The 23418-nt window shown below is 57.0% G+C and overlaps 1 protein-coding gene across 4 annotated transcripts in view; it reads right to left on the minus strand.

Moving 5' to 3' along the window:
• The window catches only part of ANKRD11 (ankyrin repeat domain 11), a 216165-nt gene that overhangs the window by 11574 nt on the left and 181173 nt on the right, over nucleotides 1–23418 (minus strand). For 2 of the 4 annotated variants that reach the window (XM_030820518.1, XM_030820514.1), the window contains exons 5-10: nucleotides 12786–12882; nucleotides 12118–12288; nucleotides 11730–11933; nucleotides 9925–10067; nucleotides 7471–7618; nucleotides 542–7080 (exon numbers count right to left, since the gene is read on the minus strand). In XM_030820518.1, coding sequence (XP_030676378.1) covers nucleotides 542–7080; nucleotides 7471–7618; nucleotides 9925–10067; nucleotides 11730–11933; nucleotides 12118–12288; nucleotides 12786–12882 — 7302 coding nt within the window. The remainder of the gene's footprint in view (nucleotides 1–541; nucleotides 7081–7470; nucleotides 7619–9924; nucleotides 10068–11729; nucleotides 11934–12117; nucleotides 12289–12785; nucleotides 12883–23418) is intronic. The other 2 variants (XM_030820504.1, XM_030820497.1) reach the window with 1 other exon arrangement.

The raw sequence follows: 23418 nt of genomic DNA on the forward strand, positions 1-23418 counted from the left end.
ACAGCGTCAGGTGGAACAAGGTGAGGCTGGGGGCCAAGGACCAACCTGCCGCAAGGGAGCTGCAGCTCTGACGTCCCAGAAGCCCAAGGGAGGAGGTGGGGGAAGCGACTCATCGTGTGGATATCGGGGCTCAGGGAACCCACGCAGGTCCAAGGGAGAAGGAGGCGGGGCAGGAGACAGAGCGGGTGGCTCTCCTGAGGCCGTCCCGGTGGACGGGGAGTGGAGAGGGGAGAGTGAGCTGCGTGAAGGGGGAGCCCCACACGAGTGGGACTAGGGTGCACCCAGGGTGAGGGGGAGGTCAGGAGACCAAGGCCTGGCACGGACCAGCTGGAGGAAGGACCTTGGGTCTGCAGAACAGCTGGGCAGCTTCCGGCTTTTGCCTTCACAGTAGAAATGGGGCTGTGTCTACTCAGGTGGGCGAAGGTCGAGAGAGGTCAAGGGCCAGGAGTGGGACAAGATGGGCTGGAGGAACCCGTGACTAGGGGGCCCCGGACGCATCCCAGAGAGAGAACGCAGTGGCTCTCCCGGGCCCCACACTCACCACGGGGATGTGGAGCTTGCTGAGCGGCTTGCCGTCCAGGAGGTAGGAGCCCGTGTAGGTGACGTACTCGGCGTAGCACTGGGGCGCCTGCGGCGTGATGCAGCACAGGATCTTGCGTTTCTCCTCGATCTTCTTCCTGATCTGCAGGTATTCAAAGTAGGGGTTGGCCCTGTCACTGTGGTAGGGCTCGATGGCATCCAGCTTGATGGCGTCCACGATGGCAGCCAGCGTCTGCTGGATCACCTCCCGCGTCTGCTGCGTGGACGTGTTCAGCTGCTGCTGCAGCTGCTGGGTGGAGCGCTGAAAGCGGCGTTTGCGCGGATGCTGGGCCTGGGCGTCGTCCTCCTCGGAGCTGCGGGCCTTGGCCCTGGTGACCGGGGCAGGGGTGGGGGCGCACTCCTTCTCGGAGGGGGGCGGGCCCTGCTTGCTCTGGTTCGCGAGCATCTGCGCCCGGTTCCTGGTCATGCGCTGAGGGATCTCCTCCACTCTGGGGGCCTTTGGGGCTTCGGCCGTGGGTTTTGGTTCTGGTTCTGTGGCTTCTGGCTGGGTGCCGCCAGGAGGGCCTTCAGCTGGGGCGGCAGCACGGGAGGCCTCGGTGCTGTCCTCGGGGCCGGCACTGTCCGCAACCTGAGCTTGTGCCACAGTGTCCATGGGGGGGCCGTCGGGGGCACAGAGGGACGCGGCGGGGGGGCCTTCAGCCTCGGCCCCCTGGTCTCCGCTCCCCAGTGGGCGCTGTTCAGGGGGAACGGGCGTGGGCTCCATGCTGGAGTCCAGATCCCCATGGGCCCTCTCTTCCAGCACAGTCTCTGCCTCCACCGTAGCTTCTAGAGCCACGTCCAGCTTTGGCTCCTCTGAGGGCTCAGGCTCGAGGTCTGCAGGGAGCCGGGTGGAGGCCTGGTCAGGAGGCAGTGCCGGCTGCTCCTCCGCCACTACGGTGGAAACATCCCCACCGTTTACGACCACAGGGGCCCCTGGAGGGATCTTTTCTGGAGGAGCAAGACTTTCTTCTACGGGTTCTGTTTCAACATCTGCGGCGTCTTTCGTCTGCAGGGGAAGCTCCGGCAGGGAGAAGGGCCCCAGGTCCAGGTCGTCCTCGGGGCCGGCGAAGGCGTCTGTCCAGGGCACCGGTTCCACCTGGCCGAGGTTGGACAGGCTGTGGCTGCTGTCTAGGAAGCTATTTTCCAGGGGCCCCAGAGCCTCCACCTGAGCCACAGTGGCCACACAGGCAGGCTCAGGGGCCACGTCCAGCGGAGCTTCCGGAAGTGACTTGCAGTTGCTGAAGAAGGACTCCAGCCCGGAGGGAGGGGCGTAGGGAGCCGCCTCTGAGGTGGAGATGGCGGCGGGGACGGCTTCCACTCCGTCTTTGATGTCCTCCAGTCCTGGCTCAGCGACGGGCAGGGTGTATGGGGCAGGAGAGGCGGGAGGGGCGGGGTACGGCGCCTCTGAGGCGCTGAAGGGCCCTGCGGCAGCAGAGTGGAGGGGGTCCGTGGGGCAGAAATGTTTAGGGGACTCGGGGAATCTCTGTGGAGACACAGGCCAGCTGACAGGGTTTTCAGAGGTGCTCCCGATCAGGCTAGAGGCAAGCGCCTGCTCAGAGGGGTGGGCCCACTCAACAGGCTCCTCGGTGATGACGGCGCTGAACGGACCCTCGTCCAGCGGCTCCAGGTAGCTGGGTTCCGGAGGGATGATGGCAGCCGTCGCCTGCTGGTCCTCGGTGGTGTCCAGGTCCGGGGGAAGGGCCCCTTCGAGGGAAGGAACCAGTAGCTCAGCTCTGGGGGAGGGGGAAGGTTTTGCTTGTAAACTTGAGAAGACGCCCTCTGGAGACGGGGTGACAGTGACAACGGCAGCCGGCGGGCAGTGCAAAGCGTCGACTTTGGGCGACGGGAGGCCATAGTCTGGGGAGTAGTACCCTGGGGACAAGCAGGCAAACTTCTCCGTGGGAACCGGGGGCAGGGGTGCCCTGTCTTCCATCGAGTGTGGCACGGGAGAGTCGTAGCTGGAGGCAGCAGGAACGCTCTGCTGCCTGAAGAGCTTGTCTCCGATGCTGAATTCTTCCTCGGGGGTCCTCCTAATGTCGACAGAGACCGAGCGGTAAAGATTTGTGGAGAGAGGCCTGGCAGGGGCCTGGCTGGCGTTTTCTGAAAGCCCGCTTGAAGCCACGGAGAACCTGTCGAAAAAGGAGGGGGAGCAGGCGCTGGTGGGAGCGGTGGGCACGGGCGTGGAGTGCTGGGAGTCGGCGCAGTCGAACACGAGGTCCGCGTAGTCATCGGCGCTGCAGGACGGCGTCCTGGGCGTGTGCATCACCTCCTCGTAGCTGGGGCAGGATAGCACCGACGTAGGGGTGGGCACGCCAGTGGGCCGGCTCTGGTCAGGCCTGGGAGACGCAGGCAGGACCTCTTTCATGTGAGGGCCGGCCAGCCAGTCTTTGGAGTCTGCACCTGATCCTGGGTGTAGCTTATTTTCCACGGCAGGTGGAATAGGAGTCGACTCTTTGGGCTTTTTGTCTTTAAACGGAGGGTCCAGCCCCGGTGGTTTCTTAGCAGGAATGTCCAGACCCTTCTTCCGCCCATCCTCTGCCGGCTTTGCCTTCTCCTTGAGCTTGGGGTCTCCGGACCGGTGCCTCAGCTTCTCCATTTGCTTCATCCTCTCCTTGTGCCGCTTGTGGCGCTCCTCGATCTCCAGGTCCTTCTGGGAGAGCATCCTCTCGAAGCTGGTCATCATCAGGTCGCCATCCCCCAGGAGCTTCTCCCTGGGCCTGGCGTCTTTCTTGCCTGGGTCTTTGGACGGCGCTACCTTATCATTCCCGTTGCTCATCTTCACTGGGTCACCCTTTTCTTTTTCTGCACTGTCCTTGAATTTCTCCTTCAGTTTGGCGTCGCTGAGCCTCAGGCCCTCGTCCCTGGACTTGTCTTTGAGGGCGCGGGGTGGGCTGTCCTTGTCCCTGCTGGCGGGCTTCTGCTCGTCCCTGTGATGCCGCAGCAGCCCGTCGGCATGCCTGTCCCGGTGCCTCTCCTTCTCGTCTCTCCATTTCTCCCTGTGTTTCTCTCTCTTCTTCTTCTCTTTTAGGATGTTGATGGCACTAGATCCATAAGGCTTTAGTTCCTTTTCTATTTTCTTGGAAGGTTCTCTCTCGGAATCATTTTTATCTTTCTTTTCGGTAGAAAACAATTCAATGGTTTTATCTAACTCGTCTTCTATGTCAGCTTTCATGTTGTAAGAAACTCCGTAGGCATCCGCCTCCAGGAAGTCCTTTTCGTACTGGCCGGAGTCCTTCCTGCTACCGCCCTCCTTGTAATCTTCACCCTTCTCTTTCTTCTCGGCCTTCTCTTTCTTGGCTCGCTCTCGCTCGTGGCTCTTCTTGGACGAAGATGAGGAGTGTCTGTGCCTCTCCTTCTCTTTCGGCTTCTCAGGGAGGCAGGCGCTCTCCCTCGGCTTGTCCTCTCCAGGTGGCTCCGTGAAAGAGACCTCCAGGAAGGCAGTCAGCCCCGGCTCCTGCCCTCGGTCCGTGAAGCTGTCAGAGGAGACCTCACTGATTTTATCATTGGAGTCTTCTCTGTACTCGTGGAGAGCCTCTTCTTCCAACTTTTCCAGCAGGCTTTTTTCCGCGTCGGCGCTTCTCGCGGACTTCCTCTCCTTGGAATGCTCTTTGTCCGACTTCTCTTTGTGTTTGCTTCTAGCCTTGTCTTCGGCAGCATGCTTCTTTTCAGCCTTCTCGGGGAGCTTCTGTTTATTTTTCTTGTCTTGCGTGGAGTCCACTGAGGCTCTGTCCTTCCTGTCCTTATACTTTTCTGTGGACTCTTTATCCTTCTTCTCCTTGTGCTTTTCAAAGACTTTCTCTTTTTTGTCTCTCCCCCCGTCGGCGGCCCCTCGGTCCCTTCTCCTGTCTCTGGGCTCCTTGTCCTTCTGCCTCTCAGGGTGCTGCTTGTCAGCAGACTTCCTGTGTCTGTCGGAGGCATAGGCCTCCCGCCCTTCCTCCTTCTCCTGGAGGCCGTCCGTCCTCGGCAAGTCGATGGCCTCTCCCATCTTGAACCCGCTCCCCATGCAGCTGTCTCTGTCGTCCTCACTCTCGTCTGTGAAGATGTCTGCGATGTACCAGCTTTTCTCTTTGCCTTTCTTGTCATCTTTTTTTTCAGAGAAGTCTTCCGAGATGATCCCAGGGAAAGCCTTCTCCTTCTTCTCTTTTCCTTGGTCGAGAGACGCCTTCCTTTCTTTGTCTTTGCCATGTGTGTCTTTATGTTTTTCCTTGGTATCTTTTTTCTCTTTAAAACACTTATCAAATTCTTTGTCCTTCTGACATTTTTCCAGGATCGATTTCTCACTTTTGTCCTTGTCACTGGACTTCTCTTTGTACCTTTCTGGTTTTGTCTTCTCCTTCTTCTCCTTATCGGGGCCATCCTTCTTCTCCTTCTCTCGTGCTGGGTGGTGCCGTTCCCACGGCTCCAGGCCCTTCCCAAAGTCGCAGTCGGACTTGTCCTTAAAGCCACTCTCGCAGCCACACTCCTTCAGCTCCTCCCGGTGCGCCTCCTCGGGCTTGGCCCTGCTGTCCCTGCGCTCCTTGCAGCTCTCCAGGGCGTCCTTTCTGTCCCGCCCGGCCTCTGCGGACTCTCTCCTCTTCTTGTCCTTTTCCGAAAGGTAGCCAGGGACACTTTTATGCTTTTCAGTCTGCTCTTTCCTCTTCTCAGAGTTTTTATCCAAATAGTCCCTGTCCTTCTTTCGGAAGAAGGGCTCTCTGCAGTCTCGCTTCTCCCGGGCCCGGCTGTCCCGCCTCCTCTCCTTGCTGTCCTCCTTCACCGTCTCCAAGATGAGCTTGGCCACAGAGTCGCTCTTCATGTCCCTGTAGTCTGTCACTGGCGAGTCCCAGCTGTCCTCCCCTTTGAAATCAAAGGATGAATCGGACAAGTCAGAAAACCACCGATCTCGCTGATCGTCAGAAAGGCTAAATTTGGTGTCTTCATTCTCCAGAAACTGATTTTTGTTACAATATTCGTCAAAAGCAGAATCTTCCCTATAAACCTTTTCTTTTTTGAGTTTTTCTTTATCTTCTTTAAAAATCTTCTCCTTCTCTTTTGAAATTCTGTCCTCTTTTAAGTCATTCTTCTTCTCTAATTTTGAGGGCCGGTCTTTTGGCTTCTTCTTTCTGTCCTCTTTGTACAGTCTCAGTTTTTCTTCTTTCGGAGACTTTTCCTTCAACGATTTCTCCTTCTCTGCTTTATTCGAACGCTCTTTCTCTTCTCGAAAGGACCTGCTGAGGTCTTTGCTCGTGTCTTTGATTCTCTTCAGGGATTTTTCATCTTTAAAGAGCCATTCTTTTTCTTCTAATTTCATTTTGCTAAGTTTCTCTTCTTTTTTAAAGTGGTCGCGATCATGCTTTAACACTTTTAGCTTGTTTTCAGTGGAAAGATCATTCTCTAAAAGTATAGCCTTATCTGACTTCTGCTTGGAGTCCTCATATTCGTAAGTAAAACTTTTCAACTTCAGCTCTTGGCTGATGGAACACTGTCCCTTCTCCTTGTTTTTGTGTTTGTGTTTTGTTTTGTGTTTTTTGACAACTTTCCCCTCCTTGTCCAGTTTGGGGACAGCGCCCTCCGCGCTGGACAGGAAAGGGCTCTTCTTCTCCGACAGGGAGGCTCGTTTCCTGTGCTCCTGCCTCTTCCTCACTGGCTTCAGCGATTCCACACTGGAGCCCTCAGAGGAGTAGTCAGACTCGCTTGTCAGTCTCGTCCTTGTGGAGTCTGATAAAGAACTGACCTCTGACCAAGCCGGGGAAGAAATGGTTTTCCAATTGTCTGTCCGCCAGTGCTTGGTGTGCTGGTCTGTGTGGCTGGGGTTCTGCTTCTGGGCGGCAGAGCTCCCGTGAGACGAGGTGGAGGAGGCGGAGAGGGAGCTGAACAGGGAGGGGTCCTTCAGCACCAGCGGGGACCCCTTGAGGCAGCCGGAGCTGCCCAGGGAGTCCCTGTCGTCCTCCCCACTCTCTGAGGACTCACTCTCCGACTCTGAGGAGCAGAACTTGTCGTTCCGCTTTCCGAAGCGAACCTCTCTGCCTTTCGTTTCTTTCTTTCGCTTCTTTTTTACTTTATTTTTTTCCTTCTGCTGCTTGGCACTAGAAGGCTCTCGTGTCTTACTACCAGGCAGTATGGTGTGTGCCGAGAGTCTCAGCTTCTCTCCTGTCCCCACGGTGACACTCGCGTCCTCCTCGTCCGACGTGTCTGACAGGATTCGATGGGACGCTTTCTTTGGTGCGATCGTGTTATTTTTAGTGTAACTTTTAACCTCCATTTTGGGTATAGAGATAAAACTACTGGATTTCGTTTCTTTTCTGTAGTCCTTTTTCAACAGGTGCTTGTCGTCCACCGGAGGAACCCTGTCCTGCTCGTCGTCCTCGTCAAACTCATACTCGTCCTTGACGGGGGCCGTGGCCTTCTGTGGCTCTGGGTTCTTGGCCTTGTGCTTGAGGCCTTTTTCGAACTCGGAGTCCGTGTTGTTGCCGTCGACTGAACTGGAAGGTGCGAAGGACGGTGCGTCTTCCTCTTCTGAGCTCTCTGTCGGAGGCAGGAAGCGAGAGGTCACAGGCAGGCTCAAAACAGGTCTCCCCAGAATGGCAGAGGAGGGAGGCTCTGCAGATGTGCCCTGTGGCGAGGCTCCCACCCTGCCTCTGCAGAGACACTTTGCTTGACTCATGGAAACCAGCCACAGGCAGGAGGAAACCAGACAGAGCTCAGCTCATAGACAGGGCTGGCATCTCAGAAGTCAGACTGCAGGCTTCTCGGCAGTGACACACCTGGGCGGGGTGTCCCGCAGTCCAGAAGCTCCTGTAAGCCCCCAGCATCCGAGGAGGAGCTGATCAGAGGGGCAACGCTGTGCAAACACCACAGGGCAGCTCCTACCATCCCTGCATAAAAGAACAGGCAGCTCAGGTGGCCGTGACTTACCCGTGGAGCTCTCCTCGCTGGAAGTGTAAGTGCCTTTGCCTAACAGGAGGTTCACCATCGTGGGGGAGTTGGCCACTTTCAGCGGCGTCTCGCCTTTCCTGTTGCTCTGCTGCGGGTTCCCTCCGTACCGCAGCAGCAGCTTCACCACCTACAAGACAGTAACACCCGCGTCAGGGACTGCTGGAGAAGCCCAACTCCTCTACCGTTCCGCGTAACACGGCAGCCCCTTCCGAGAACCCTGGGGTTCGACCCAAGAGCAGCCCCTCGCGGTCTGAGGGTGTGGGGGCCGAGCGCACAGGGACTGCCTGGCGAGGCTCTGGGTGCGGCGGGCGAGGCCGTGGCTCCTCTGTGGGACGGGCTGCAGCCGCGGGGGCTCCCGCACCCCTCCTGCGCTCTCCTTCAGAAGGGCTCTGCCTCCTTTGGATTTTTTGCCACCGTTTCTCCGTTGCCGTGAGTAGACGACTTCCCAGGAATCTTCTCACGAAGGCTCTCCCCTCCCGCCAACAGTGAGCTCCTCAGCAGAGTGGTGCCGGAGTGGTCGTGGAGGGCTCAGGCAAGAGGTTAGGGAGAAGAGTGTTGTGGAAGGGGTGGGGGGACAGAACAGAGGAAACAAAGACCAAGTTTCTGCAAGCTGCTTTATTTTTTATTTTCATTTACATTAGAAAATCATCTCTCCCCTGCTTGATTTTACAAGGTGTAAGGGTGGTCACATGAATGACAGAGACAACCATGGTGACACTTGCACAGCTCTGTCCAGCTGTTCATCAACAGCAATGCACTGAACTCAAGTACAAATTAAATTTAATCCCAACTTCAGTCCAGTCTGAGATTAGAGCATTCAAAGAATCTGTCATAACGTTTACTATAGACTCGTGTCGCCCACAGAATCAGTTTCCAGTTCGTGTGTGACATGTTCTATTGTTGAATCAGCACAGAGTTCTTGTGTGTGTGAGTTTTCTATGGTGACTACACAAAACCTCAGGCTTACAACTGTGGAGGTCAGAGGTCAAGGTGCTGGCAAGGCAGGGTCCTTCCTTCCGCCATCATGGGGGCTGCTGGCAGAATTCAGTTTCTTGCAGGGCTGGGACGGAGGTCCCCAGTCCCAGCTGCTAGGGGCCACCACACTCCTTGGCCCTCCTCTAAGGCCAGCAGCGCAGGTGTGGCCCTCCTCGGGTTCTAACCTCTCCTGCTTCTGGCATCTCTCAGACTCAGCAGGAAAGGCTCTCAAGCTTTAAGGGCCCATGGGGCTGCCCTGGGCCTGCAAGATGACCTAGGACGATCTCCCCATGTGAGGCACTCACAAGGTCTGGGGGTCACAACACGCGCATCTTGGGGGCCATTATCCTGCCTACCTCGCCATAATTCCAGGGTCCTTGACATTTTTCATAATAAAAAGTTTAAAAGTGGTCATTACAGAAGTATAAAGCTGCATCGGATGCCCCAGCCCCATCACCCTCCAGCGCCATTCCCCTCACACCTGCCCTCCCCCGCAGCACTGAGCGAATCCCAGATACTGCAGAGCCTTTTCCAGTTTACGTCTCTGGAAGAGCCCATAAAAAAGCAACCGTATAAACCATAATGCCATTCATTATCTTACCCAGAAGTGTAACGGTCATAACATCAAATATGGACTCAGCATTCTGAGTTCCCTGCTCGTCTCAGTCTTCAGTCCACCCCCACCCCACAGGAACAAGCCGTTTCTCAACTGTGCTCTTTAAGGCCGAGGTGCTGTGGGCCCCAGGACCTTCCGCAATGGCCAGGCGGGGTTTGCTGCAGAGGAGCACAACGGGCACCAGCAGATGTGGCCCCGTGTGACCCCCCAGCCTTGCTGTCCTGCCTGCAACCAGGGGCTCTCCACGGAGCTCTGGTGAAGACATCGGTGAGACCCGCCCCATCTCCAGGCAGCACCCCTGCTTTCTGGCAGGACGGGGCTGTCAGGCACACCACGACCTCTCTCGGCCCCCACAGAGGCTGAGACCTCTCAGTGCCCACTGCTCCTGGGCCGGCCACAATGGCCACTTTCTAAATCTTGAGTCTATGGTCCTGTGTACCGGCCACACCTCTTGGTGTTACCTCATTCCAGACGAGGGTGGGTCTGCCTTGCAGGTCTAACAGCCCCACAGTGGTGACGGGGACCGGCAGCAACTCCTGCAGGCCTCCTTCCACTTGGTGTAATCCTTCACCTGCTCAAATCCAACCAGACCTACACGGCTAACGGATACGAGCCTTTTCATAGACGGCACTTGCTGGGAAACTTGTGAGAGGCCGTCCAGGCTGACCCAGGAGGGGAAAGCTGGGGGCATAGGGCACACCTCGGCCTTCAGGGTGGGCAAGGCGAAAACTCGCTTGCTTGTGCCCCACACCATGGAACCGGCTAGCTACGGGGACACAAAGCTACAGAACCACCCAGATGCCAGGACAGGCCGGATGTGTGAAGGACGGGGGGATGCCAACCTTGTAGTGCCCGTTGTTGGCAGCGTCGTGCAAAGGCGTGTCGTCATCCAGGCCCTTGGTGTTCACCTCCGCACCTGCAGCCAGCAGCTGCTTCGCGACGTCGTAGTAGCCCCGGTTACAGGCCTCATGCAGCGCCGTCCAGCCTGGAAACAGACACTCAGGACGTACGTTATTTAATCCTCGGAACTTCCCTCCTGTCTCTGGAGGCAGGGCCTTGAGGATGTGCTAAAGGGCGGGGACAAGCCAGGTGGGGAGCTGCCGTGTAGTGAGGGCTGCAGTTTAGGGAAGCAGGTGCTGGCCCAGAGAACCCCTAAATTCTCTTTACTGTGGCCCCTCTTGTTAGCACAATCCATATCTAGCTTGTGAACCCTACAGACTAACAACCTGCAGGGCTAATCTGCAGCAGTCACCCTAAAAGGGTAGGAAATCAGTGAACACACAGTGTAGTGAACAGCAGCCTCATCCTCACCGATCTGGAGGCTTATGTGCCTTTGCAAAACACGGAGGGGAAACCTCCCGTGTCGGAAACAGGGAAACCAAGCCCGAGAGCCTCCTGAAAGCTGAAGAGCTGCTACAGCAGGAGCTCCAGGGGCGCCCAGGCTCGGGCACGATGAAGGCCACCCCGGGCAGGCAGCTCCTGCCTGGGGAGCTTGGGGCCCACCATCGGATGGCGTGGCCACACACATCCGTGGAACAGAGCTCAGCCCCACGGAAGCACACGGCAGTGCTCTGGAGCAGTCTCTTTTAGAAAAATGCTTAAAAAAAAAAAAAAAGGTGCTAAATTAGGTTTGGGTCAGACAGCTATCAACCAGGGCAGTGGGATAAATCTAGAAGGATTCTACACACGATTTCACTCATCTGTTCCCCTTATACTGTGAACAGTCCTGGGATATGTGGACCACTCATAGTTTGATGGGGGTATTTTATGTAAAGAGAGGGAATATTAAACTCTAATCGCGGAGCTCTTAAGCCCCTGGGCTGTATCAGGTCTGGGGAGGCTCGCTCAGTTCTGCCCGGGTCCCAGGCAAGCCCCAGGACTCAGCCCTGTGAAGTGAGGGAGTCCAGTCCAGGGTGTGGACCCAGCGGCTCCCGGCTCAGAGGCGCCCTCTGCTGGAGAATGCAGCCACGTGCTAGACACACCAGGGACAGGCCCCTCCAGGGCCCTGGAAGTGAGGTTTATGGAACACAGCAGAGTAAAATTTAAAATTTCTCAGTTCTCTTACAGAGAGGCCAGGCATGGGGGCTCACAGCTATAATCCCAGCACTTTGGGAAGCCAAGGCGTGAGGAATGCTTGAGGCCATGAGTTCAAACCAGGCTGGGCAACTTGTAAGACCCCGTCTCTACAAAAAATAAAAAAATTAGCCAGGCGTGGTGGCGTGTGCCTGCACTCGGAAGGCTGAGTTGGGAACATCGCTTGAGCCCAGGAGTTCAAAGCTTCAGTGAGTCGTGATCACGCCACTGCACTCCAGCCTGAGCAACAGAGCGAGACCCTGTCTAAAAATAAAAATAACAATAAAACCCAGCAAACAAGTTTACTTTGAAATACTTTCCAAGAAACAATGATTTCTTCTCAGCAACAGGGAACCCCACGGGAGTAAGTGTGGCTGTGAACACCCCGGGCCCTGCAGAGCAGATGCGCACCCCACGAGGCCACAGCCCATCCAACCCGATGGGAGGCTCAGGGCTCCAGTGGGGGAGGCTCAGGGCTCCAGTGGGGGGTTGGGGGGGAGGCTCAGGGCTCCAGTGGGGGAGGCTCAGGGCTCCCGTGGGACTCTCTGGCCCCTGCCAGGCACAGGGCGCCCACCTGCGAAGTCCTTGACGTTGACGTCCGCCCCCTCGCTGATGAGCTCTTTGATGCGCCGGGCGTCCCCGCGGATGGCGGCTCGGTGCAGGCGGGTCTCTCCACGCTCGTTTCTCTTGTTCACTTTATCTTTGGTTTTTGAGGCAGAGTTGGGCGTTCCCTTCTGACACACTGTAGACTGGGAGGGGTGCTTTGGTGTTGTGTCCACTGCAGGCCAAGGAGGGGACAGGTGGGCATTACTGTGGGGTGGTCCTGCTTTGTCCAATCCTCAAGAGCCCAGGCCACCATCACGAGATCCCTTTGCACTGGGCTTGTCCTCACCACAGCCATGAGGCTGCAACCAGGCAGAGTCCCTTCCCTGCGCCAGGGACCACCCACAGGCCGGGCTCACCTGGGCTGTTGGCAGACTCCTCGGCCGTCATCTGCATGAGAAGGGCCACCTGCTGGCGCTCGGAGAGCGGGTAGCCGGCTCGGATTCCAGACAGCCCCATGCCAAACAGCAGCCCGGCCTTCCGGGTGACAGGCTCCTTCTTAATCCTCTTCCGCTCAGGGCCCTGCTTCTCTGTGAGGCGGGCAAGGGAGAGAGGGAGGAGAGATTTCATGCCATGGTGTCCTCCAAAGCCAGGTCCTCACCTAATGTTACGGAACCCCCTGTGTCCACCTGACAGCTGACAGAGCAGAAAAGAAGGTCTGTGTGTGGGGAAAGCACAGCGGTGCTGGGAGCATTGGTGCCGCCCGCCTCACCTCTCAGCAGTGACTGTGAGACCATTTAAACACCTCGTTACCAGCCCCTCAAGTCTGCTAAGCCTGGGCCTCCACCGAGCATCCACTCACTCCAGGCACCTCTCCTGGGCCTCCCCAGACCTCGTACCACACATGAATGCAGTGGCACAGCTTAGCACCGGTGACCTGGCTCACACAGGACAGGTCTCTGTTAAATACACGTGTCTGTAATTCAATTCCACCTTCCCCGTCCCTCCTCCAAACAGTGCAGATATAAAATGGCAGACACAGTTTAAAACACATCAGTAAATCAAGGCCAACTGGTCAGTACTGTACCTTTCTTCTTGCTTCTAGGAACCTCCATCTCATGCCATGGTGCTTCGAGGAGCGTACCAGCCTTGCAGCACCACAACAGGGACTGGGCTGGAGGCATCTAAAGGCATCAACACAGAGCACTAACAAGACACGGTGTGAGAGCTCGGCTGTTTCCACCTCAGCCTCCTCGTAATAAGCACACCCTGCACTCATCTGACCCGTTACAGAACACTCGGCTGGCGTCTAACACAACTCACGTTCTGTGTCTTTTAAAAGAGGCAGGAGGCAGGGGCAGGGAAGACAAGACCCCAAGCACCAAGAGTCGGGGGCACAGAAGCTGCCTCCTCTGCCTGACCAGTGCCCTCCTGTGGATGGAAATCAGGGGCCAGACATCTCTGAATCCTCCTCCAGCTGCCCTGCGGGTTCTGGGGTTTTCTAGGTCATGGGGTGAAACTGCAGAGGCAAGGCTCTGACTTGGGGAAGAAGGGTCACCAGGGAGACATGGGCCTCTGAAGCTCTCCTTTGAGGCACCTCCCTTCCCTTCCATTCAGCACATCCAAGAAGCCTCTCTTCAGGACTTAACTTCTCCCTCGGCTGGTGTTGGATCCTAGAGAGGTGGGTGACATCTGTAACAACGGACTAACTGGATCCCACACCTGCCCAGTCACTGGAACACAGAAGGGTCTTAACTGGTCTCTCGGCTCAGCTCCCAGGGTGCGACTCCCTTGCTGTTCATCACCACAGTCCCCGTGAGTGTGCCCTTCATTTTCCTAAGAGGACGCTGCCCACCCACTCTAGTTCTTTCCAAGGTGTCTGAGGCTGATTTCTTAGGCATTAGGTCTGGGGCATGCTGAGAAAGTGGATTCGTATGTCCTATGGGACAAGCCTGCAGGAAGGCACACACCTGGCCACACTGACCTGCGTCACACTCATGGGCAAAACCCCAAGTGCTGCAGGCTGCCACTGCCACCACCAGCCAGCCTGTGAAGTCCTCAATGCACAGATCTGAGAAAGCACCTGAGCTTTGGCGCCAGCCGCTCACAGAACCTGGCAAACACAGTGGCTGGGGAGGCAGCCTCGCCACTGGCCAATGGGCCCCAGCCGACAGCCATCACTGGTGTAGCCACACCTTAGCAGTGAGCTTGGCTGTGGGTCTCTGTGCGCGCCCCATGCTTTCCCTGCACCCTCCATGCCGCCCGGGGAGCCGGCCCTCCCCAGGCCTGCTTCTCACAGCCACCTCTAAACAACAACAGAAGCAGGCCTGCGGCTGCCTCCCTCCAGGAAAGAGGCGACGAAGCTGCTGGAGAAACCCCAGCTCCCCCACCGACAGCCCTCAATTCCTCCTCTCTCCAGGAGGGGCCCACACTCACCGAGCAGCTGTTCTGCCCAAGGTCGCCTGGAGAAGCAGCTGAGAACCTCTGCACGGCCCTGACCCCCATGACCCAGCCACGCATATTCAGAGGCCTGCTCCCTCCATCACCCAGAACAGGGGAGTTAATGTTTTGGAGACATGAAGCCCCCTGAGAACACGAGGAAAGCAGAATCCCTGAGATACACAGACTTCGCAAAGCTGCACACAGCACAGGAGCCGACGGCATCTCCTTATTCCATTGACCATCAGAAGTCAAAAGCGAGTGGGCCCCACTTCTGTGCTGCATGTGGCCACTAGGGGTGGACACAGGGAGGAGGTGGGGCAGGGTTGGGGCTGTGGAGGGAGGAGGGGAGGTGGGGTGGGGGGGTGGGGGTTGGGGCTGCGGAGGGAGGAGGTGGGGCGATATTGGGGCTGCAGTATGTTTAGATCCCAAAGTGCAGATGTTACCATGCTCTTAAGTTATCAAAGGATCCTAGGAGGCATGTGTCAGGGGAACAGGCAGAGGCAAAGGCGTTCCTTATAAGTCAGTCTTTAGGCTGGCAGGCCAGGAGCCCACGCTGCGTCCCCGCTCTGAGGGGCAGCAAAGAGCTGCTTTGTGGCAAACAGAACATGTCCCACTCCTGCAGGGCGGCCATCTCAGGTGCAGCTCACACCCAACATGTGCAGACTGGGCAGGACTCAGTGCCCCCAGTGACTTCCTGGGTGGGCTCCAGGGTCTCAGGGCCAGGGACACATCCCTCCCGCTCCCCACCAGGCCCTCCCTCTGCTTCTGCTCTGAGCTTTGGTGAAGAAAGCCTGAGTTGGCTTCCCTTACGCGGCCAGGACAGCTTTACAGGGCTCCCAGCAATTCGCATGGAAGGTGCTGCCAACCTCCTGGTGAATTCTGGTGCCTGGAGCCACCACAGGGACCTTGCTCTGCCCCACACTCAGGAAGAGCTCGCTCCCAGGAAGCAGCAACTTTTCACCCAGCTCTCCCAGTCCCAAAACAGGACTTTTTACTTGTCCTGACACCAAAAACGTCCAATATGAAAGCAGATCTCCCAGGATGCCAATTTCTCCACTGTGAAACAAGCACCTGCAGCTACGAGCATCTACAAGGCCCACAACACACACACACAAAGGCAGCCAGATACAGAAGACACTCCCTGCAGAGCACCCACCCAAGCTCCGGAGCTCAGCAAACCTGCACGTCTGTCAGGTCTGAGACACTGGCCACTCCAGCGGCTTCTGGGGTGGAGGGAGAGCCCCACCCACTGAGAGAGACCCCCGTGTGCCACAGCCCGTGGCTCAACAATGCCTGCTCTCCATTCCAGCCCAGCGACACCATGGTCTGAGAGCAGCTGAGTGGGTCCTTGACGTGCACACACACCACATGTACCTGCACTGTCAGGCACCACACAAGTGGGTCCTGCACTGCCTGCCTGCCTGCCCCTCCTACCCCAGGCCTGGGGTGACCTGGAGCTGTGTGCCCCTGAGAAACACTCCTCTGAGAGGAGAGGCTGCAAAACCTGCTTCCCGCCCTCCACACAGTGCAGAGCACAGGGGGCGCGGGGTGCTGTCTGCGGGTAAGAAAAGGGTGAGAGCATCTGGAGCTACCCCTAGGACAGCCAGCAAGTTCCTGGAGCATTCTGCAAATTTCCTGTTCCTACTGTCCAAACGGAAGCCAAATACAATTTCTATGAATTCCAAATGGTATTCACCAAGTTGCAAAGTGGAAAACTGGCAGGTCTAGGGACTGAGTCCCTGCTACAGCACCACAGGCAGATGTGGCCCTGGGGGCCTCTGACCCCTGGGTGGGGGGTGGGAGCAACTCCACAGCACTCAGAAGCCCCTTCCACCCCTGCTCTGCAGTCGGAACACGGCCTGCGGGCTCTGAGGGCTTTGTGGGCTAAGGCAGCCTGGGGCTGAGGGCAGAGGTCCAGGGAGAGCGGTGGAGGGCGCCAGGAGAAGCTGAGTCTTCCCAAGTCAAGTGTGTTGGCGGTGGCAGCTCTGTCTGCTGACCTGAGCCTGGGCGGCCACCCACCTCATCTTTAAGAAACAAGGCCTATAGGGCCTTTCTTCAAACCACATCCACCTCGCCAGCCCTCTGAGGTTGGCAGCACACCTCACTACCCAGCTGGCCAACGGAAGATTCCACGGAACCCTCTCCTCCTCAGCACGGAGCTGAGACCCTCCATGAGCCCCATGCCCCTTCCTGGTGCTGGTGCTGCTGGAGCATGGCTTTGGCCTGGGGCAGCGGGGACTACAGTGGACGATGTTTTTGGGAGCTGGAGCCCACTTCCTGCCCCTGCATCCAGCCAAGGCCTTTCTGAGGCAGCAAAGAGACTGGAGGTGAGCTTCCCGAGACAAATGGCGGCAGCACCTGGCTCTGCGCAGGTGGGACTGGAGGGGGGGCTGTGACCTTCCCGGGGGTGCTCTGTGCAGGTGGGATGCGGGGCCTGTGACCTTCCTGGGGGTGCTCTGTGCAGGTGGGATGTGGGGGCTGTGACCCACCTGGGGGTGCTCTGTGCAGGTGGGATGTGGGGGCTGCGACCTTCCTGGGGGTGCTCCGTGCAGGTGGGATGTGGGGGGCCTGCAACCTTCCTGGGGGTGCTCCGTGCAGGTGGATGGGGGGACCTGCGACCTTCCTGGGGGTGCTCTATGCAGGTGGGATGGGGGGGCTGTGACCTTCCTGGGGGTGCTCTGTGCAGGTGGGATGGGGGGGGCTGTGATCTTCCTGGGAGTGCTCTATGCAGGTGGGATGTGGGGGCTGCGACCTTCCTGGGGGTGCTCTATGCAGGTGGGATGGAGGGGCTGTGACCTTCCTGGGGGTGCTCTGTGCAGGTGGGATGGGGGCCTGTGACCTTCCTGGGGGAGCTCTGTGCAGGTGGGATGGGGGCCTGTGACCCACCTGGGGGTGCTCTGCAGGGAGTGTCTTCTGTATCTGGCTGCCTTTTTTTTTTTTTTTGAGACAAGGTCTTGCTCCGTAGCCAAGGATGGAGCACAGTGGCGCAATCTCAGCTCACCGCGGCCTCCACCTCCCAGGCTCAAGTGACCCTCCCACTTCAGCCTCAGGAGTAGCTGGGACCACAGGTGGGTGTGCCTCTGGCTGCTTTTAACATCCTCCCTTTGCTGTTCTGAAAACTTCACGTCAGAGTCATACTTAAATATGTAATTACTGTTCTTTCTCCTGCTTATAATTCATTATACTTCTTGAATTTGAGGCTTGTGTTTTTATGAACCTTGAAAAGCCCTCTGCTGCTGGCCTCTGGAGCCACCGTCTCCCTGCCCTGCCCTGCTCTCTGCTGAGGTGTCTGTTAAGCTGCATTCTCTCCTCCACGGCTCCCTGCTTCCTGCAGGCTTCCTGTCTCACTTTCTTTCTGTGCTCCAGAGTCTAGGCAATTTCTTTTGTTAGAACTTCCAATTCACCAATACTTTCTTACGTTGTGTCTAATAAGCTACATCATCTGCCCGCTGGGTTTTTTATTTCAGTGATTACAGTTTTCATTTCCAGATATTCCCATATGCTTTAGAAACATCTGCATGATACTCCATGGTTTTAAATCCCCCGATGAATACTGTGCATTTAACCATCCCAGCACGTGAGGTCTGACCTGAGTCTCTCAGGACAGCTTTCTTCCTTAACATCTGTAATTCCAGCCAGGCTCTTCGCCTGTCTGCACTCAGAGCCGGGAGGCCAGGATGAGGAAGGTGTGTCTCTCCAGGGAGGGTTTGCTTTTGCTGTGGTGGGGACCCCAGGGAGTGTGGGGCACTTCCAGCAGCATAAAACAGCACAAACACAAATGCCAGCCCCACCAGAGGGCAGGATTGGGTCAGAAGTCTCTATGGTGACCTCTCAAAGCCCCTCATCCCTCCTCAGCACCTGTCCCTCTTAGCTGGGGAACAGTGTCTGCCCTGATAGCCCAGTGTCCAGGAAGTGTGGGGTCCTCTCGAGGGGACAAGCTTTCCGTGGGGTCTGGGCCCAGAGCCCCTTTCTCTACCTCCCTGGGAGGTCTGAAGCTGGGCTCCAAGGCAGAGACCCTGAGGTTGGGCCCCAGGGATGTGGAGCTGTGTGGCCTCAGCTACTCATCTCAACAAATGCCTTTTGTATCAATCATTTAGCACCTCGAATTTCTAGGCTTTTCTAGCAAGAGTCTTTTAGGAGACACAGGCCACGATACTGTCAACATAGGAAAATGTGCAACTCCTGCGTCCCACCGTCAAACTCGAAGACGTCAAAATATATTCTTGATTCTGCTCCACAAGGGATGTCTCCATGGCGATATTTTCAAACAACATAAAGTTCACGGCTGATGGCAGTTACAGATCATGGAACTGATGGGCAGGGCCGAGTGCAGCTTTGTAGCACGGCTGCTGCTCACAGATTCTGTTCCACTTGACTAAAAACCATGCTGTCCACACCAAACATCTGGCCTCATCTGGATGTTCAAAGCCAAGAAATACAGCACTTCCGGCCAAGAAGTCTAAATCACAGCCCATCTACACGAGGCGGATGGCCCACATCGCCAAGTTGCTACCCAAGCACTGAGCTCAACACTCGCACAACTCCAAACGAGGGCGCAACCGTATTCCCCCTGACACCCTCCTCGGGGCAGCAAGACAAGCTCCGAACAGCCTGTCCTGGGCCAACAAGAGAAGCTGGCAGGGCGCCCGCTGAGCACTGTGAGCCATCTTGTAGTGAGACTGGCTTCTCCTTCCCATCTCCAGGTTTCTCTCTGTTTCTGCCTTCTGTCAGTTACAGTCATTGATCACTTAAAGAAAGACAGGGCCTACCCCTGTCTGCTGCGTGACCTCAGCCCTCCCGCCTGCCGATGGGAGCTGGGGTCATCCCTTACGCCTTTCAGCTTCAGCTTCTTCTGCAGTGTACGTGAAGGGGTCACACAGAGGTAAGGCTGTGCATCCAGCCCTTGCCTGCACGACCTCCATGCCTTGCCCATCTCCAGGCCGGGGCGGGGGTGGGGTGGGGTGCGGTGGGGTAGGGCGGAAGGACCAGTTCCACAGGAAGCTTGTGGAGGCCAACAGGGTTATGTGGCAAGGGTGGGAAGGAGCAGGGCCTGAGCCCCATGGTGGTTTCACCAGCATCCAGCTGTCACCATGGTGAACAAGAAGCCAGGTGGGAAGGAAGCAATGTGGGGCAAAAGGGCTCAGATGACACCCAAACAGAACAGTTTCCCACCCTGGGCCTCCTTTCCACACACACAGCATCGTGGGTATTTTAAAATAAACAAGATCAACATCCAAACCTGTGCCGAGGCCTGAGTTGTGTCCGTCACTCCTGCAGGGCACAGGCCTGCCTGGCCGAACGCGTGGGCGGTGAAAGCATAGGGCTGGGGGCAGGGGGCCCTCTGTCGAGGGGCCACAGCTCCTCACACAGCAGAGCTTTAGGGATGAAAGGGCTGAGAGGCACAGAAAGGTAGAGAAACGGACCCAAAGTCCTACAGCATGGAGCCAGGAGGCAGCAGACGGCGCCTGCCCGCCCCCGTCACTTGGCTGACTGCTCCCACGGCAGCCACCACCTTTATCCTGAGTCCTGGGGTCCTCCATCAAATCGCTGAGCCTGGGGTGGTCTTGTGGACCCCAGCTTGTCTGTGTTGTGTTGACAACATGGATCTGGCTACGGGCCCAAGTGCAATTCTGAGGGGCGTCAGGGAAGCCTTTGCTGCAGCTTGGGGAATACGGAATTTTCAACAGGAAGAACCTTCCCTTTGCTAGTCCAAGCTTCTCTTTGTATAAGAAACTGCTTACGTCTAGAGAGGAAAAATGGTTGAGAAATAGTAGGACCAGAGACCAATCACGCGGAGTTCTTAATCATGTGAAAATATTTTATTTTGATGTGCTTTTTCATGAGTGCCTGAATGTGGTGGCTCTTAGGGTAACCCCAGAATCCTCACTACGGCAACAAGACCTGGCCACCACCCTCACCTCGACCACCTCGACCACCGCGGCCTTCGCTGCAGCCCCAATCTGACTCCTGGCGGGCCGCTCGCGTGCCAGCACCCACTGGCCAAGCACCCTCCGGCAGGACCCAAGTCCTCCGTATTCAGAGGCCGACCCTGCTTTCCGGAGACTCAGGAGGTGGCAGAGGGTCAGGCTGCGGCAGGGCCCCTGTGTAGCCAGGAGAGGAGGAAGAGTCTGCCGAGGTTTCTAGGGAAGGAGATGGTGTGGAAGTGACTGTGGCTCTGGTCCTGCCTGGGAGGAGATCTATAGGGGAGGGGCCTGGCCTTGGGCTGGCCCTGCCCTGCGTGGGATCCCTGCGCTGTGTGGGGTGCGTGGGGTCTGTGCCCTGTGAGGGGTGCGTGGGGTCTGTGCCCTGTGAGGGGTGCGTGGGGTCTGTGCCCTGTGTGGGGTGTGTGGGGTACCTGCCCTGTGTGGGGTGTGTGGGGTACCTGCCCTGTGTGGGGTGTGTGGGGTGCCTGCCCTATGTGGGGTGCGTGGGGTCTCCTCCGTGCTCGGTGAGAAACTGCATCAGGGCTTCCTGCCGTGTGTTGCTAACATCCCCACACACGAGTGCCTTGGGACCCTTGTCAAGACACTAAGCTGAGGCCACTGGTCCACGGCACACTGCAGTGCACACGCCCTTCCTGGCCAGAGGCTCCCAGGGGCGCCATGCTCTCCAGGCACCTGCCCTGCCTGCGAGCACAGCCTGGCCCCTGCTGCACTCTGCTCTCTCTGCCCACTCGGGTCCACTGCAGCTGAGCGGGTGGGAGAAGCCTCTTCAACTTCACACACTTGTCGCCTCTAGCACTGGGCAAGGTCTGGCATTCAGAGTTCCAAGAAGTCCCATAGATACCAGTGGCTAAGTCTGTCTTCCCTCCAGGAATGGGGAAGCAGGAGCCATCAGAGCAGCCATCTCCTATCTGAGGCACCAGGAACAAACATGACGTCAGGAAAAGACTGAAGGTGCCAAGCACCTAATGCTGAAGGAACCAGCCATGTGCCCGTCAGCACTGCAGAGAGAACACCCCAGGCACCAGAGACCAGGGTGTTATTCACAGGTCAAAGCAAAACAAGAAAATCATAATTTTTCCCCTTGTTCCAAAGAAACATCCACGTGCAGAGGGCAGGCAGCTTCAGCCCATGGCGCTCCTGATGAGGGCTCCCTCGTGGCTGCCCCAGGACAAGCAGGACCCCGGCGGTCCTAGGCAGGGAGAAGCGAGACTCAGGGTCACAGACAAAGGCGCAGGAGAAACAGTGGGGCAGGAGGCTCCCCAGAACCCCAGGGAGGCCAGGCAATGATGCACAGCAATCTCAAAAACATTCGCTGGTTGACTGATTATGTATTTATCTATTTTATTTTTTATGAACAGGGTCTCACTCTGTCGCCCAGGCTGGAGGGCAGTGGCACAATCACGGCTCACTGTAGCCTTGACCTCCTGGCCTCAAGGGATCCTCCCGCCAAAGTGCTGGAAGGGTGAAGGGTGTGAGCCACTGTGCCTGGCTTTTAGATTTTTTAAGTTCTGGGAAAACTTACACATATAAAAAAGTAGACAAAGTAGTATAATTTGAAGCAAATCCCAGATATCATATAATTTAATATGAATGCTTTCAGTGATAAGGCTTTTTAAATTGAGACCACCATTGAGGTGGTAGAGGCCAGACTTCAAAAGCAGATACAAGAGGCCTCGGGCAGACAGGGCAGGCAGAGCAGGGCAGGCAAGATGGGATAAAAGTCCCAGGGCAAGCTGGTCTGAGAGGGCTCGGTGGGCAGAGCTGTCTTGGGGCTGGGACATGGCAGGTGCCTTCCCACTCCTTGCTGCACCCACAGCCCTCACAGAGGCCTGGTCCTGGGACGGGCTCTCGCCCCAGCGCTCTGGAAGGGGCAGAGGTGATTGTGTCAGACGCTCACATCTGCCTGGACAGCCTCCAGGCTGCTGTGCAGGGACCACGCGGATGCACAACCTCAGGGACTGCTTTAAACTGGGCTGATTCACAACAGACAGAATCACATTGTTCTTGGCAGGCCGCCGCTAGCCCTGACTAAGCACTGCAGAGGCTGCATCTCCATGGGAGGACCATGGGCAGGGCCGACTCAACCCTGCATCTGAGAGGCGGGAAGCCATCCCCACAGCAACATGGAGGTCCCTGAGGGAGGTGTGCCAGCCTCTCCCACTTGGACACAGCCAAGGTACCCGGCACGGTGGTGACCCTGCATCCCTCCCACCATGGCAAGGGGCACTGACTGCGCCTGCTCAGCAGAGGGCGCTGCAGGGGCACTGCAGGGATGCCTGGTGGCACCCACAGCCCTCCAGAGAGGCCTGACTCCTCTCTTGTCCGTCACGTGTCGGTTAACCCTGCACCAGTGTTTCTCTTCTCATCCCTGCTGTGGCCACCAGACGGGTACAGCCGAGGTGTGTGCCTCTCCCTCCACCTCACTCATTTCTGAGCAAGAACTGCTCTTCTGGGGGAAGGAGGAGGACGCAGCGTGTGTGAGAGCCACAGTGCCCAGCAGCCTGCCTCCTGGCCCAGGATGGGGCTGAACGCACTGGAGTTGGACTCGCTACTATTTATTTATTTAGAGACGGAGTCTTGCTCCGTCACCAGGCTGGAGTGCAATGGTGCAATCTTGGCGCACTGCAACCTCTACCTATTGGGTTCAAGCAATTCTCCTGCCTCAGCCTCCCGAGTAGCTGGGATTATAGGCACCCACCGCCACACCTGGCTAATTTTTCTATTTTTAGTAGCGACGGGGTTTCTTCACGTTGGTCAGGCTGGTCTTGAACTCTGCCCGCCTCGGCCTCTCAAAGTACTGGGATTATAGGCGTGGGCCACTGCGCCCGGCTGTGGACTCACTACTTTAATAAGAGGGTCCTGGTTAAAATGCAAGCTTCCAGGATAAGCAACGCTCCACACTCATACATCAGAACAATCTTCCTAGGAAATCTAGTTTTGCAACATTAAACAAGAAGTTACTAAAATTGGCCCCGAAAGGGTGATAAACACAGGAGGACAAATACTGCGTTTCTTAGGTCTTTTTGTTACAGTCCTTGCCTGGAAAATTCTATTTTCAAAATGTTCTTTACTGTTTTCCCACCTCACAGGGATTCTCACCTACCCTGTCCTCATCTAGGCCTGCCCCTCACAGAGAAAGGACGTTCAACACACAGTTCCAGGAGCGCCCAGGGCTGCAGCAGAAAATATCCCGGGGACCCACAGAGAGTGGGAATGGCCTCAGTGGGCCAGCAGGGCTGGCACCATGCAGGCGCTAACCATCAACAGACAGACCCCGGAAGTTTCGGACAACACAACAGGGCCCTGGGTGAGAGCTTCTCTCCACCATGACGA

This window comes from Nomascus leucogenys, chromosome 2 (genome assembly GCF_006542625.1).
Source record: "Nomascus leucogenys isolate Asia chromosome 2, Asia_NLE_v1, whole genome shotgun sequence".
In the NCBI taxonomy this organism is placed as follows: Eukaryota; Metazoa; Chordata; class Mammalia; order Primates; family Hylobatidae; genus Nomascus; species Nomascus leucogenys.